General features: G+C 40.8%; 1 protein-coding gene across 2 annotated transcripts; it reads right to left on the bottom strand.

The window, feature by feature from the left end:
• Positions 1-1254: 1254 nt before the first annotated feature.
• LOC309575144 (mitochondrial protein C2orf69 homolog) lies at positions 1255-9767 on the bottom strand. Of its 2 annotated transcripts, XM_082285415.1 has the most exons (3): positions 9464-9767; positions 6943-7707; positions 1255-5758 (listed from the first exon to the last, which is right to left on the bottom strand). In XM_082285415.1, exons 1-3 carry the CDS (start codon positions 9764-9766, stop codon positions 5735-5737), a joined length of 1092 nt encoding a protein of 363 aa, XP_082141541.1. In that variant the 5' UTR covers position 9767; the 3' UTR covers positions 1255-5734. The 2 variants fall into 2 exon arrangements, with proteins under 2 accessions (XP_082141541.1, XP_082141540.1); XM_082285414.1 differs by having other exon boundaries at positions 1255-7707.
• Positions 9768-16122: the final 6355 nt, after the last annotated feature.

The following is a 16122-nucleotide window of genomic DNA, read 5'->3' as shown; positions in this document are numbered from 1 at the left end:
GAATGGAGAGGTTCAGAGAGCCTGCAGGGTTCAACAAAGCTGTGTTCCAGCATTGTGCCTGCACAGCCATCACTTTCAACTATAACTGCTAGCAGCTTCTCAATATACTGGCACAGAGAAGTACTGTGCTGATGCCTCCTCCTGCCATTCCTTGGGTCTCCATTCACAAAAGGGAGGTGTTAGCTTGGTATTCTCAGGCCCCCTCAACACACAAGTGTAAATTTTATCTTCACGCTGCCAACTTTAAAATAAAGCCTTTATTTCACTTGGAAAGTTTTTTCAATTTGTTATTTAGAAACTTCTCTAAAACAGTTATTCTGAAATGCTATAAAAGAAGAATACAAGCATTTAAAAAATGTATTTTCTTAATTTGAGCATAATCTGACTAGTGATAAAATTCTGGAAGTTACTGTGTTAAAAAAAAGTTAAGTTACTTAGTGCTTTGTAGCCACTGTGCTACATGGTGTGAAGCAGGCAATAAAGTGATGAATGAATGATGAAAGCATTGAAGGAAAAACTTTCAGATACAAGTAGGCACACTTAGAAATCCATTACTGAAATAACACAAAGAATTAGAGCCACTGACATTTTGTGGACGTTTGTCCTTTAGAGAGCTAAAACAAAATGGGATCCTGCCACAATAAAACAGAAGTTGTGTTAACAGGTATTAGAAAAATAAACTGACCATCTTAAGCATTCAAAGCAGTCACTTCAAACAGTGTATTCATAGGAGTTGGGTGATGCAGACTGCCCAGCACTGAAAGAGGAGTTGATGGTTACATAAAGACAATGTCTGAAATAAGGAATTTAAGCTTGGCCCACCCCAAACCTTGAATTACTCTAAAAATATGGTGACTGAGGCATTTAAAATCGAAGTTCATTCCAAGTCAACACCTGAAAAGGATTATTTATTCTTGGCCATATGAAATATACAGGATGACAACTGATTTCAGATTTCATTTTTTTTTAATGTGCTTGCTGTGGAAACATTCAAGTGAAAAAACTGATGTAAAAAGATTTTTGTCAAACAATTAAACATATCATTAAAAATCTGCCTGTCATGTTTGTGCTGACAATGTGATGTACTTAAGAACACATTCTTCTCCAGTAGCTACACAGGGTCTAGGTTCTTAAGTGTCAAGTTAAATGCCTAATGTGAAAGGGTTTGACTTGATCACAAAGGATTAGAAATATATTTGTAATTCTTTTTAAATATGCAGGATGAAACTATTTGTCTCATTCACACTCGTGGTCTCCCAAACAAGACTGACTTGACTAAGATGAGAATTATTTTACCATAGAAGAGGTAATATTACATTTGATATGATCCCAATATGCATTACTTCACAACTTCAGAGAAATAAATTCCTCTTTTTTTTTTTTTTTACACTCGACTCTTTTTTCCTCTGACCAAAATGTATCTTCCCAAACTTGTTATCTTCATGCAAATTATACAGGTGTTGAAGATACACATTCTGAGACAGTAGCTTTCACAAGGGATTCTCTAAGTTGGTATCACTCAATAACCAAAGATTCTGGTGTTATTTGAAGACAGATGAAGTTTTACATTTTCTTAGACAGTTACCCAAGTGTGCAGTGAAGTTGCACATTAAGATTTCCTATTTTACTTTGGGTCAGACTCTGCAGTGGGGATAGATTCTGTGTTCTGTATGTGGCAGTTTCTGGGAGCAACAATCTCTCTAAGTGGTGACTCCTGAGAGCAACAAGAGTGGATGACTTTGTTTCCTACTGTTCAGGTCTGTTCCTGGTTGCAGAGTGAAGCCATTAAAAGAACTGCTCAACCGTGTCAAAATGCAGCTCCACGTGCAGTGCCATGTTCATACAAAAATGCTCAGAAGCTGTTGCTTGCAATAACACAGATCATAGCAATGGACAGTTTTTGCTGTGAAAACATTTATAATTCAGCTGTCAAGCAGGACATGAATTGCTTTAAACTTCCACCACAAAACCCTAATGTATTTCTCATGATGGGGAATGGGAAAGAAGAGCTAAGCACGAAGCCTGCAAGGGATGCAACAGGTTTGTCTGATGTCCAGGCTTAGGGGTATTGCTCAGTGTGTAAACTCCAGTGTGGGAGAAGAGCCTTGTTCTGCCCTTCAGCACTGGTCTGTCTCTTGACTGTGTTTTGTGTCCTTCAGCAGTGCTTTCTTTAGAAACAACTCAGCTCTGAAGTGCCAAGTTTAACAAAAGAAACTAGCAATCATGACTGAAAGTGCTCTCTTGAGAGCCTACTGAAAGAAAGAAAATTTATTCTGAACCTTGAAGTAATGGCACTCTGTTCCTTTTGAAGTACATAAGGTGCTTATACACATGAATTAAAAACAGATAATAATTTATTTTTCCTTTTTTATTGCATCAGTTGCTTTTCTGGCCACTTGCTTAAGTAGAATTTGACACTTCTTGGGTCACTTGGAAACACATAATCAAGCCCTAATGACAGGAAACAACAAAGCCATCACTACCTTATAACCCACACTACACTATATGCAAAATGACTGCCTGAATCAGTCTTCCATGGTTTCCATGGTGATGTGGAACAGCTAATCTGGTGTAAGTGGTTTTTTGTCAGCAGGAAGAGTGAATTATGCTGTTAATACCAACAGAATGAAGTTAATCAGGAACAGTATGTCTGGCACTGGAACAAGCAGTGCCTGTCTGATGCATAGGTGTTACACGATCTTGCATTACTGGCTTAATGACTTCATGTTACTTTATTCAAGTCAAGAACAGTCAACCTGCATCTGAACAGAGTTAAGAGATCAATACCAACAGCCAGCTTTGGTCTTAGGTTCTCCATCTGCAATATTCAAATGTGTCTAAATTTTCATCAAGTTCTGATCATTAGAAGTAAACTTTTTTTATTTGATCTACCAACCTTACAAACATTAAATGAGATTTCAATGTAAGATTTAAAAAGCTTGTGAAATAACTTTGAAGGTGATTTAAAGAGGCTGTCTGTTATGGACTGCAGTCTTGAGACACCTGCCTTTGCTTTTGCACAAGGGCACCAGACACATATTTGTGTTTGTGATTCTGCTAGGCTGTGATGTGTCACTCACAACAGAGCACACACATCCCAAAATTTTCATTGTTACTTCAAATTCTTGTATTAACTGACAAGACCCCATGTGATTTAAAATAAGCATTCAAGGTAAATGAATGGGTATACAATTAACCTCAGTGCTTCAACTTTCAGTCTGTACAAGACAACAAATACTGTTTATGTGCAGATGAAGTAACTTACAGCTAAAAAAGAACCTCCAGGAAAAATGTGAGTGCATGTTCATGCACAATCATTTTTATCTGTGCATATGCAGAGTTGTAACAGCCTAACTCCTGAACTGACTTAGCAGTCTTATTTAAAATAATTTCGATGACCATTTAAATACATAACACTGCTGTTAGTTATCTCTATCAGCAGTGATGTTTGTTTAGAAAGATAGAACAGCCTACCATAAAAGTGCTTGTGCAGGGAGGCAGCAGGATTTTATCAATGGGAGGAGAGAGAAAATTGCTCCTTTCAGCCACATGTTAAGGATTGGACCCTTAATAATTTTCCAGAATTAGGGGCCAATACTGATTAATGCATCAGCATTTGCAGAGAAGTGAGTAAATCAGTCCCAGATAGGAAGAAGTTTACCAAACTTCCTAGCATTTTAGATTCACACAAAATAAAATCATTTAAGTCATCTAGACAATTTCACAGAATCAAGCCTTGCTTCAAAGGAATTTAGCAGTCACAGGTTAAAACATGTTAGCATGTCTCAAAATCTGAAGAATGTCTCGTCTATTGTTCAAGAAACAAGCATAATATAAAGGACACCAGTCAATACTAGGTTGTACTAAGGACTGTGTCATGTTACTCACTCCATTAAAAAACAGAAGTGTCTTGAACTACACCACTATAAGCAGGAGAGCCACCAAACTTTAGGCATTTACATCTAAGCTTATTAAAAACTGCCTTTACAGTTAACATCGAAAAACAGGCATATACAAACTATGACCCATTTCATCCTAACATAGAAATGTCCCACCCTTGGCTACTTCATGCCAGCTTTCCTGTGTTTGAGATGCCAGTAAGCTGTTTTAGAATTATGGATGCTGACTACACAAACACAAAGCCTCCTTGAAGAAAAGTTTCAAATAAATCTGATTTTTTAAACTAGGTCTCCACCAATACCTGATAAAGCTTAATCCACAAAACTGCACGTTCCTTGTTTAATGGTTTTACATTCACATCAAAGTGGTTTCACCCATTAGAAATAGTTTATTTTCTACATTGTTTGCAAAATTTATTTTTAGCATGCATTGTAGTGAATGACAGAGGCACATTCCAACAGAGTACTACAGCTGTTTAAAGAATGAAAAACAACCAGTCAGTTTTCCCTCCACAACACGAGGTCTCATAACAAGATTAGTTTTACAACAAAGTGCCTATTCTTCAAAGTAATGCAGCAACACTTGAGCCTATTTAACAGTTATTATAGGCAGCCTCCATCAAACAGGTTAGTATTATTTTCATAGGACAGTCATCCAGAAACTTTTGAAGACAATGTCAATATTTTAATAGCTATTTCCAAAAGCTTGCAACAACGTAGTCCTGTTGTTTTGGGAGGCAGAGAATTGTTTAGAAATTGGTCTCTGATCTGCAGTGTTATTGGATTGGGCAAGTGTTAGCACACCCAGCTTAGCCTGGTCAGTCTGAAACTGAGGGAGCAAAATCAGTAGAATGTTCTGGGGTTTTTGTTGGTTTACTTTTAAAAAATTTATTTTCTAAGTGGGTAGTTAAATATATTTCAAGCCATCTGTAGGCTTTCTATTAAAACCACTTCTTTAGATGACCCATATTTCCTTTACAGAATAAAGTCCTCACATATGCTGCAAGTGTTATCAAAAGGACCAAAAAGGGGAAAAAATATTCCTTGAAACACAAAATTGTTATAAGCCTGTTAAGATGGTAAGCAGCAAATAGGGTTGAACAAAATCTCAGAGAAACAGCCTAAAATAAAAAAGCAGATGGAACTAAATTTCAGATTCTTTTAATCAAGTGTTAGTTTGTTTGCATGTTGCACTTTTTTCCATCAAAACAGACTATTTCTTTTGATAAACTAGGTACATTAATCTAATTATTAGTGATAGAGTTCTCCTTCAAATTGTAAAGTGCACACTGCATGCATAATCCTTTCTACCCCCCTTAATATTTTGAGTGTTAAGAAAACTTTCGTAGTTCAACACACTTTTCTCATTGTTCAGTGAGCACTGATGTACACAATCTGCCAGAAGTTGTCTACAGGGAACCTTTTAAGTTTTAATGATGCCAACAGAAGAAAGATGACCCAGGACTTCCCTTCCACAGTGTAGGAGTCACAGGAAACAAGGAGCAGGGCAGAGATCTCAGTAAGCTATCAAACACAGAACCAAGGTTGAATAAAATGCCTTTTTTCAGAACTTAGCCACAGTTGTTTGTGTAATCTTCACAGTGTTTTGCTAACTTGCTTTTGTATTCCTATACTTCCAGGAAATCCAAAACCATTTGGAGCTACTGGTTCATTTTTAACAGCTGCAGTTGTCTTTAAGAATGCTTCTAAGCTTTGTAGATAAATGGAAAGCTACTTACCACAGTAGAAAAGTTCCATTAATACCATCACTGTCCATCTTTCAGTATTTCTTTCTTAAGAACACTCAGGTTTGGGGTCTGAACTGGATTACATCTTCAGTATCTGATCTGGCTGGCTTTCTATTTAATTAGAAGTTAGTTTCTTCTGTAGGAAAGATTAGGCTCCAAAAATAAGATTTTTGGATGGCTCTAAAAGCAACTACTGCAATACATTTAAAGGAGATAATAGATTTTAAAACTGAGGCATTTTGAAAGAGCTATAGTCAACAGAGTCTAAATTTTTTTAATGCAGCTTGTACTGTAACGTGCAACATTATGTGCTTATGGGTCGATTTAAAGCAATATCAATGCAGCAATCACCAAGAAAAACCTTACCACCCCAAGGCAGGGACATCACCTCTTGATGTGGTAATAAAGGTATTACTGCTGGTCCTTACAGAAGTTAGCAAAGCAATAGCCAGATATGTTAAAACAGGGATAAGCTACACCCTAAGCAACATTCTTGGTTACTTAACACAGCTAGATCAAAATTTTCAAGCCCCCAGGTGAAATGGCTAGTCACTAGCAGATACTACACAATTAATTAATGAAGCTTTAGAGTGACAGAAATGGCAAGGTGCACATAAGGGAGAGAAATGCATTGGCACTATTATTCCAAAGGTGAATATTTTGTGATTTCGTTTCAAATAGGAGAAATGTTACAAAACTGGAAGATTTAAGTACCTAATAAAACAGGTCTCAGCAAAATATATAACTAAGATTCTTCTTACAATTAATTTCCTTATGCCAAAAAACTAACCTTACATCTGTTACTAACAAAGACCAGTACTTTTAGCCCTGGAAGCCACACAACTGAAGTGTCCACACATCTGAAATTCTCAAGTACTTTAAAGTCCCATTAAATGCAGTGTATGATATTAGACATCCAGGACTAAAAATTCTGCCAACAGTTTAAGAATAAACGTTCACATTTAACAAAAAGACACGTATAGGATTGTTCTTCATAACACTCTTTTCCAGGAATCAAACAACAACATCTGTTATAGTTATGGGGTCCCAATATGCCTTTTTCAAGCTACAGAAATTTATATATAGTATCTATTAGCAACACAGAACTGATTTAGTATTCTGTTTAGAAAGCATCTGCTCAAAGCTGAAAATCTAGATGACAACATTTACAGTGTTAAAAGTGCTGCTACAAAGAATACCCTGTTCACATACATACAGTCTCAAAACACTTCATGAACTCTGAAATGGTTGTCTAAGGAGGGAATTTCATCAGCAAAATGCAGCTGATCATTTACCTCCACACCAAATTCTTCAAGTATCTGTACAAATTTCTCATGCTCTTTCCCAATCCATGACCTCATTGTGTCAAATACTTGGTACGGTGTAACATGAGCATGAACTTCAATTCCTGTCTCTGCAAGTTCTTTCAGCATTTCAGGGTAAGTAACCCAAGTATTGCTTCCTCCCGAGTGACCACCATCCAGCCAGTAAATTGCTTTTATGTTTTTTAAGAAGGCATCCGTATTCTTGTCTTTTTTAGCTTCCTTCAGCTCATAAAGCAGTTGGTTCAAAACCACACAACCTTTACTGAAGCCAATCAAAGTAAACGATGCTGCACCTACAGCAGACGGTATCATGAAGTTCATAGCAGAATTATTAGAGCATTCACAATCTCTCTCCCTTTCTTTGGATGAGCAGCCATTTGTTGTAGGAACAGACTGTGGCTGTGATTTACAAGCAGCTATTTTTGCATCCTTGCTGACACCACGCACACTTTTCTGGGACAGCAGAATATTCTGAGAGACTCTGAATGCATTAACTAGCAAAGCATGGAGATGCCTGAAAGCTCCAAAGTCAGTGCTGTGCTCTGGTGCTCCAAACATGTTACTCGTCACAAAATTGTCATAACAACTGAATTTGTGCAGGTGCATTCGGGAACACTTTATGACCCAAATAAAGCTATTGGGGAACCGGCGAGCAAGTATGGTAGCAACATTTTCAAAACTCCAGTGCTCCCACTGAAAGTTTTCTGGGTGGCAAGACATGACGTCATGATAGTTCTGAAAAATTAAAAGAATAGAAAAAATGCATTACATCATGAAAAGATTCAGCTTCAATGTACCCATATTCATAAGAAAGGATTGCAAAAGAAAAACATGCATTAGAGGCTCTCACTTGTTAGGTTAGCCGAACAAGAAACACATTAAAGAAACTGGTATATTTCGATTTGCTTACTTTAATATTTTTTACCACATATTTTTAATAACCCCAAGATAAATACAATAAAATCAGCACATGAAAATATTCATAGCTTTTGTTGACTTCACACCAAAAGAAAATTAAAATCTTATTCAACTTAGTATGACACAGAATACATTAATTTTACTGTACTTTTTACCATCTACAGAAATACTGATTATCTTACTACAAATCAAAAACAGACTTAAATCTTTGTAGCAAGTTTTCTGGATATTATACCGAAAAAAAGCCCCTCTCATTTAGCTGTAGGAAATTTTATTGCCTTATTCACATTCATAGAGGGCATAGATGGAAAGAAATTAACCCCCAAATCATGAATGAACCTCATGTCTGAAATCATAATGGCAAAGAATACTAGATCATTTATTTTACTAAGGAATAATGAAGCCATATGCAGGAATGGCAATCAGACAGGTCTTCATAGGCCATCCCAATCCTTAAAATAAAAACACCCAAAATTCTGCATCTTCACCTTACAGAAGGGGAAAGCCTTTTCCCTTGAAAAAGAAGGCACTACCCCTGCTTTTGAGATGTAGTAATAACAATTGAGATTAGCTGGCTACCAGAGCATGTTCTGTTAAGAGAGGTCAACCACATGTGCAGGGACAGCACTTCAGAGTCTCTCTGCAATTTCTCACCAACTCAAGAGACCACAGGTGCTTTCCCAGGACAGGCTGAGAAAGTGTCAGTTTCTGTCAAATTCCCACAGGATGGTGTCTGGGATGTCCGTACACCTGCACGGGGACATGGTACTCTGCCTGGGGAGAATAACTGGGCACCTAAGGATTTCATTGTCTTGTCTCCATTGACATTCCCTGCCACGCTTTCAGACAGTGCCATCCCTGTCACAAATGTCACCCTCAGGCAGTGCTATAGGGCTGGAGTGAGTCCAGAGAAGGGCAATGGAGCTGGTGAAGGGGCTGGAGCACAAGTCCTGTGAGGAGCAGCTGAGGGAGCTCGGGGGGGTTCAGCCTGGAGTAGAGGAGGCTCAGCGGCAGCCCTTATTGCTGTCTACAACGCCCTGAAAGGAGCTGTAGCCAGATGGGGGTCGTCTCTTCTCCAGGGCGACAAAAGGACATAGTTTTAGGTTGTGCCAGGGGACGTTTAGGTTGGACATTAGAGAGCGTATGTTCACAGAAAGGGTGATTAGATATTGCAATGGGTTGCCCAGGAGGCAGTGGAGTCACCGACCCCGAAGGTGTTGAAGGAAATACTGGACACGGTACTTAGTGCTAGGGTCTAGTTGACATGTTGGTGTCGGTCACAGGCTGGACTCGATGATCTCCCACTGTGTGACTCTGTGAAGATGACTCGACTCCCCTCCACTGCTGCTCCAGCTCAGGTTTCCGGAGGGCCCGTTCCCGCTCCCCGTGCCCGTCCGTGCGGGGCAGCGGGATTCTCCGATGGCCGCGGCGGGGGCCGGGCAATGCCCACCCGCACAGCCCTTCTGGGGGGCGCGTCCCTCCAGCGCCGCTTCCCCGCTCCCGCACTGCGGCCGCTCCGCCGCCCGGGCGGTCCCGGCCGCCATCGCTCGCCGCCCGCACCCGCGCGCCGTACCTGCACGTCCCCCGGGAAGTACACGACGTGGTGCTGCGGCGACGGGGCCGGGCCACGCGGGGCCGGCGGCGGCAGCAGCAGCAGCTCGTTCGTGCGGTGCGGCTCCGCGCCCGGCACCTCGGGCAGCCGCAGCCACGGCGGGCTCAGCCGCACCGCGGAGAACCCCCCGCCGCCGCCCGCAGGCCCCGCGGCGCAGGCGGCCGGCGCCCCGCAGAGGCTCATGGCGCTGCCCAGGCACAGCGCTCCGCGGCCCGCGAGCCCCCGCAGCAGCGCGGCGGCGGCCGAAGAGCAGCGCCGGCTCATGGGAGCGCCGCTCCGCGCACCGCCCGCGCGCGCGCCGCGCCTGCGCAACGCCCGCGCGCCGTCCCCCGCGCGCCGCTCCGCCCCGCCCATCGGGCCCCTGGAAAGGGACCCGGCAGGGGGTGTCGCACGTGCGCCCGCCCCGCGATGACGTCACGAAGTCCTTCAAAAGGCGGCGGCGGGAAGCGCGCGGGGCCGTGAGGGAGCGGGTGCGCTCGCGCTGCCTGAGCCCGTAAATCCCGGGAAAGCCGGGCTGGGAGGCGCCTTGGAATTGGGGAGCGGCCGTAGAAAGGCCCCTCCGCAGGGCAGCAAAACCGCAGACTGTGTGGCTGTAGCAGCCACAGCACTAGGGGGGACTTAGCGCTCCACGTGGAGCAGTTAATTTCCAATCCGGGAGGTACGTGTCTTCGTTTGTCTCCTAGGGCTGCTGGTTGTGCTTTTAAAAAGTAAAAAAAAAAAGGTAGCTTAGACATACTGCCTTTGGTTACATTGGTTCTGCTACATTGGAAGAAAAACTTTTAGGTGTACTGGTGAGAATCTCTGTATTTTACATGGCAAACAAAGTAAGGAAACAGAGCCTTTCCTTTATTCCTAAGCATTCCTGGTTCCTTCTTCTAGAGTTCTGAGATTTCACATATTCATTTCTTTATTTTGTTTTCATAGTCTACTTAGAAACATTTGTATGCAAACCTGGGAAACTGCCAGATCCCAAGCCTGACTCCTGCTAGCTGAACCATTCAAGAAAGCAGAGTTAATTGAACACTAGTTGCCTAATCAAGTAATCAAGCTATTCACTGGTTTCTTCTTTTTGGAAAATTCAACAAATTAAAGGAAATATGGTGACGTTAAGGTTATTCGTTAGTGTAGCAAGCTAGAAACCAGCAGAATACTTTAGAGTGGCTTATTTTTCTGAAGTGTAAGTTCTAGTCTGCATGTTTTTGTGTGGACTACCCATGGAAGTTCGGTTTGAGCTATGACGTGGTCATGGTCTATTTGGCACACTGGTATTTTTCCTGAGTGTGTCTTTGGGCTCATGCCAGAGCAAGTGCAATAATTCTTATGTTCTAAAGCTCATCCAAAGACTTCCAGAGAGTGGAGCCATTGAGGGTCCCCTTAGAAGCACAGAAGACAGTTATGTTGTAATACATACTTGAGATTTCGCTGTTTGATCTGTAAGCAATTCATATTTTTCTTCAGCTGCAGAAATCAGAACAGGGTTGATGTGTGGCCCCCTTGATTAAGGGAGTAAGACATTTTAAAGATTTTTTTTTTTACTTTATATGTTTATTGGAATAGCAGAGATAAATTAAATTTTTTTGTGATTTCTGTTTTATAGATGTTTGATTAAAATAGCTTATTTTTAAGCTTAACGTTACTAATTTTTTTGTATGAAAATTATCTTTGATAAGATTACAGCTTTTTCCTCAGACTAGGAAAAATTTCCAGCTTTTGGTCACCAGAAGATGGCGCTGTGCGGCGCCATTTGAAAAGTCCGTATCAGAACAGCCGCCTGGCGATAATCGCTTTTATGTCTTGGGAGGCTGATATTACCAGTGCCTTTCTACAGTGCTTTCTTTCGTTTAGCAGATGATTCATATAGGCAGTGTTTCTAATACCTTTACTGTAGAGTTAGTAGCCAGTTCCAAAGCCTGGCTTTGGAGTTGGAAATCTTGGAGTATCTTCCTGTGCTGCCAGGAGCTAAAAATTGAGCAATCTAGAACTATCAAGTGGCTGAGGCTGGAAGATGCCTCTGGAGATTGGCTGGGTCAACCCATCTGTTCAAAACACATTCAGCTAGAGCAGATTGCTCGAGAACACGTGTACCTGGGCTTTGGAATATTCTATTCCAGTGCTTAATCACTTCCATGGGAAGAAAGGTGCTTTTATTGATAGTTAAACTTCCTTGTATTTCAACTTGTGTCTGCTGCTTTGTGCCCTCTCACGGATGCCACTGAGAAGAATCTGGAACAGCTGGCTTTACCTCATCGGGTGCTTATACACACTGACAACACCCCTGGGCTTTCTCTTCCTTAGGCTAAACCATCCCAGCTTTCAACCTCTCCTTGCACCAAAGATGTTCCAGTCTCTTAACCATGTTTCCAGCTCTTCATTGGACTTGCTCCAGCATGTCCATGTCCCCTCTAGAGAAAAATGGAGCAAAGGGCACAGCACTGCAGCCCTGGTGATGCCACATCTTCACATCAGTGGAGCACCACCTCCCCTGACCTGCAGCTGAAGTGGTTTCTAGCACAGCTGAGGATGCTGCCTTTGCCACAAGTGCACATTGCATGTTATGTATTTATTGCTTACAATTCATATTTATTGCTTTCCTGTAGATACATCACCTAGGAAATCACAATGGTTAACCTGTTTGCACAGCTACCAGGGTAGCAGACTGCAAATACCCACTTTGAGGAGCCACAGAATATGTATGATATAAGCACTTAGAAAACTTTCTGATGAAATTTCAGGCTACATTTGATGGGAAAATAAGGGTAAAAATAGATACCTGGATTTACTCCTGAAGTTAGGAGTACCTTTGATTTTATGAAAAAAAAAAAATTGGGTTTTTTAGCATGCTACCCATATGTATTAGAAATCAAACCTGTGAAGGCTCAAAATTGTCACATACTTGGAAAGATACTCAGCTTGACTATCTGGAGGAGCAGTAGCACAGGTAGGTAATAAAGGCATCAAGTAAATACAAGTGTGGGACCCTGCTTCATCCTTGCTTCTGCACAGACTGTACTGCAGCATTGCCTTCAGGAAGGCAGAGCTGCACTGGAGTTGGTAGGACTCTGTATCAAAGGAAGATTCACACAGGAAAAAGGTTAGGGTCAAGGTTCCTAAAAACCTTGTGACACACCTGGATTTTTTGGGAATGCGACTCATCATGCCAGGAGCCAGCTAGAAATATTCAGGTGTTCACTTTGGAATTTTCCCAAGCTCATCCACTTTCTCCTGGTTTGAATTTTTGAGATATTGTTGTAGAATATTTTCTAGATTTTTCTCTGTGAGCATGCCCTAAGGCTATGATCTGAGTGGAATCTTTCACAATGCCTCTGCTAATGAAGCAAAATTATTCAGGAAAAAAAGTCTCTAGCTCCTTCATACAACTGTTTATTACAGTTCATGCAGACAGATTTTCTTAGTCCAATTTTGAGCAATTCGGGTCCATGCTGACACCTAAAACTTAATTAGGTGGGCTAATGGAACCTTATCACTTCTGTTCTCTATGAGGTACTGTGCAGAAGAAATACTAGATAGTCTATTAAATGCATACACATAAGAAGAAACTAGTGCTCTGCTTTTCTCATATGAAGCAGATAACCTCAAAAAAAATGCCTACAGAAATAGAGCAAAATGGCTGTGCTCTGAAAATCTGGATATTTGGATCTTGATTGCTAAGATTTGCTTGCAGAGGCAGAGCTCTACTATGATTAATGCTACCTGATGAAGAAGTAGGGATCCGTTGATGAAAAGTGGTCAGGCAAAAGAAAGTTTTCATTTTAGTAATTGTTGTTGAGAAACATGAATAATTACTATTGGTACCATGAAAAAACATCTGTGCTCTTCCTCTCTTGTGGCCTGTATTCTCTCCAGTGGTTTCTCCAGATGAGAGATTAGCTTGCCCACAAGGGTTTACTGCCATTATTAACATTGTGGGGACAGTTATGGTAACCAAAGGGGATGCTGGTACTTCTGCCCAGAAATTCTTATTTAACTGTAGTGTGCTCATGATGCAGCTGTTACCAGGTAACTAAAGCTAATACATAAGGTTGTGGAGAGGCTTTCATCTTCATCCAAAATGCTACATGAATCTTATGGGAGAGCACGGAAATTAGTCCTTGTCATAGTCAGAATTCAGACACACAGTGATTGAAATTGTGAAATGGACTTTCTTTTGGTTATAGGAAATAATGGTGTACATGACCTGTTTTTCCCACTTAAAATAGAAAGCACCAATTTATTCCTACTCTCAAGAAGATCCAGGAAATCTTCTGTGGCATATTATAAATTTTAATGGAGACTGATTGCTCTGAGTTTGCTTCCAGTCTTTGTTGTGTGGCTGTTGCAATATGTAAGTGGATTCAATAATTGAGTGTATCAATCCTTACACATATCACCCAATGAGGGCATGAAATACTGTATTTTTGAGGGGCCTTTGTTAGCCTTCATGTTTGTCCTTTTCTCTGTGATGCCTCATGTCTCCATTCTCCTATTTACTCATTCTTTTCTTGTTATGCCCTCTATAATTGCAAAAGGAAAGACCTTTCCTTTTTACATGCTGCTTCTCTTACCACGTGTTCTTCTTTCCCCACAGCAGCCCTCACAATTTTCATATACCAGAACAGTCATGAGTTGACCTCTGAGTTGCTGGTAAAGCAGCCTGTCCTGCGTGTGCAGTTCACTGCTCATTTTTCCCTCCTTCTGTAGGTTGGACAGGGAAGTAAAGTGCATAGTACTTTTTCAGACTTTGCAGATCAGGGAGTTTGGCAGAAGGAATGTGTATCATGGTTGATTAGCAGTGATGAGAGCCTGTAAAAGCCAATTCCTCTGGGGAGAACTAATGGCTTACTCACCTTCTCAGTCTCTGAGTTCCCATACAGACCTTTGGGGCTGCCTACAGAGTGGTTAATTAGTTTAACCTGTCAGAGGCAGCTGTATCTGCAGTTTCTAAGTAGAAAGGGTACCACAGCAAAAAACGTCTTTATTACACGCAAAGCAATTTTTCTGAAATTGGCTGTGTTTCATTACCTTTACAGCATGTATGCTAATCCTGGGCTTCCATTCAGGGCATATATAAACAGCATAGACTAGAATTGAGGTTGTATGCATTTTCTTAGACCAAGAAAATAATTTTTAGTTTGATTTAATCATAGCCCTTACACTAAAACATTTTAATAGGTGCTTCACCAAAAGTCTAGACGAAGAACAACTGTCTGCTGATGTGATATCTTTGGCTAAGTATTCAATGTATTTGAATTTCTATCTCTTTATATGTAGCAGCTGTAGTATTTCAGAGGAACGTGCTTCCTGCCCAACTGATGTGCAGTGTACATATATACATATTTGCATATCTGTGTAGTATATTTCATATTTTACTTTCCTTTTAAACGTTTTTCAAAACATATGCATTGAAATTGCTAGTTTGCATTTTGGCAGAGGATTTGAATAGCTGTGAAAACACCTGTTAAATACTGATAGGAAACTCCTTAGCAGTTGCTATGCAGCTGTGTCCTTCACTATTGAGAGAAAGTGCCAGGCCTGGCTCATCATTCTTTCAGGTATGATAACACTTCAAGGACTGAGCTACCTGCCTCTGTGGTGAAGTGTGCACAGAGAAGTTCCTAATGCTGCACAGTGATGAATGCCTAGGTCTTGGCTTGTAGTTTTATTAATGGCAACAGTTCAAATGAAATTACAGCTATTATGCTGCATTTTAAGTACTAAACAATTTACTTCTGCTGAAATTCCTGACAGCTCTGCCTGCCATCATCCATCTTTTGTGTGGGTATAGGTATTCAGGAGATCATAGCAGAGAATAAATCACTCTCTGGGCAATTTAGTGAGTTCTATGAAAGTGAGAATAAAAGCTTTCCGGCATGAAAAGTAAATCCATGTTTCTTTTATGTCAGCTGTGTAGAGAAGCTGCTAAAATAACAGGGTGTATGATCTCATTTTGGTTTTTTTTTCATGCTGAAAAAATCAGAATGTATAAAGTATTTGGAACCACTACTGTTTAAAACACCTTTTTCTCTTGTTCTGTTTCCCTGTGGAAATTGATTTTGTTTAATCATGCATCTGTCTACCTTTCTAATACCTTTCTATCAGTCATTTTCAATGACTCTGTTGGCTGCTGTAAGCGAAGAGTAGGAGTTGCAGAGCAAATAACCTGGAAGTATTGGGAAAACTGCTGAATTAATGGATTAGGATGATTCAAATGAATGCCTCTACTGAGGGAAAGCTGGGGGGAATTCAGCTTTTATACAGCATGTTTGAACATAATAGGCTGAAAATTTGGTGTGGTGACTTCACACACTGGAGCCAGCATGTGCTGTCTCTGTCCTGCTCCAGTGCTCAGAAGACACGGTGGGTAGAAAGGGCTGGAATTACTTTAAGAGAAAAATTAAGAGCAAGGGGCATGAGTCCCTAAAAAAACTTTGGTAGTTCTGCTGTTCATGGAACACATACTTAATGACAATTTTCTGTGCTTCCCAGTTTGTCTAAGTTTACAAGAAACTTGGGACTTCAGGAAGTTCTGTGTTGCCTGGTATAAGTCAATATAAATTAGGAAATCTATTTGGGATTTAAAAGAATGAACAGTGGTTGAAGGAGGGTAATAGAAGGGGATTTTT

Source organism: Coloeus monedula (assembly GCF_965178545.1).
Source record: "Coloeus monedula genome assembly, chromosome: 7".
NCBI classification, from domain to species: domain Eukaryota; kingdom Metazoa; phylum Chordata; class Aves; order Passeriformes; family Corvidae; genus Coloeus; species Coloeus monedula.
The sequence above is the reverse complement of the archived record's forward strand: the minus strand, read 5'-3'. Positions and strand labels throughout refer to the sequence as shown.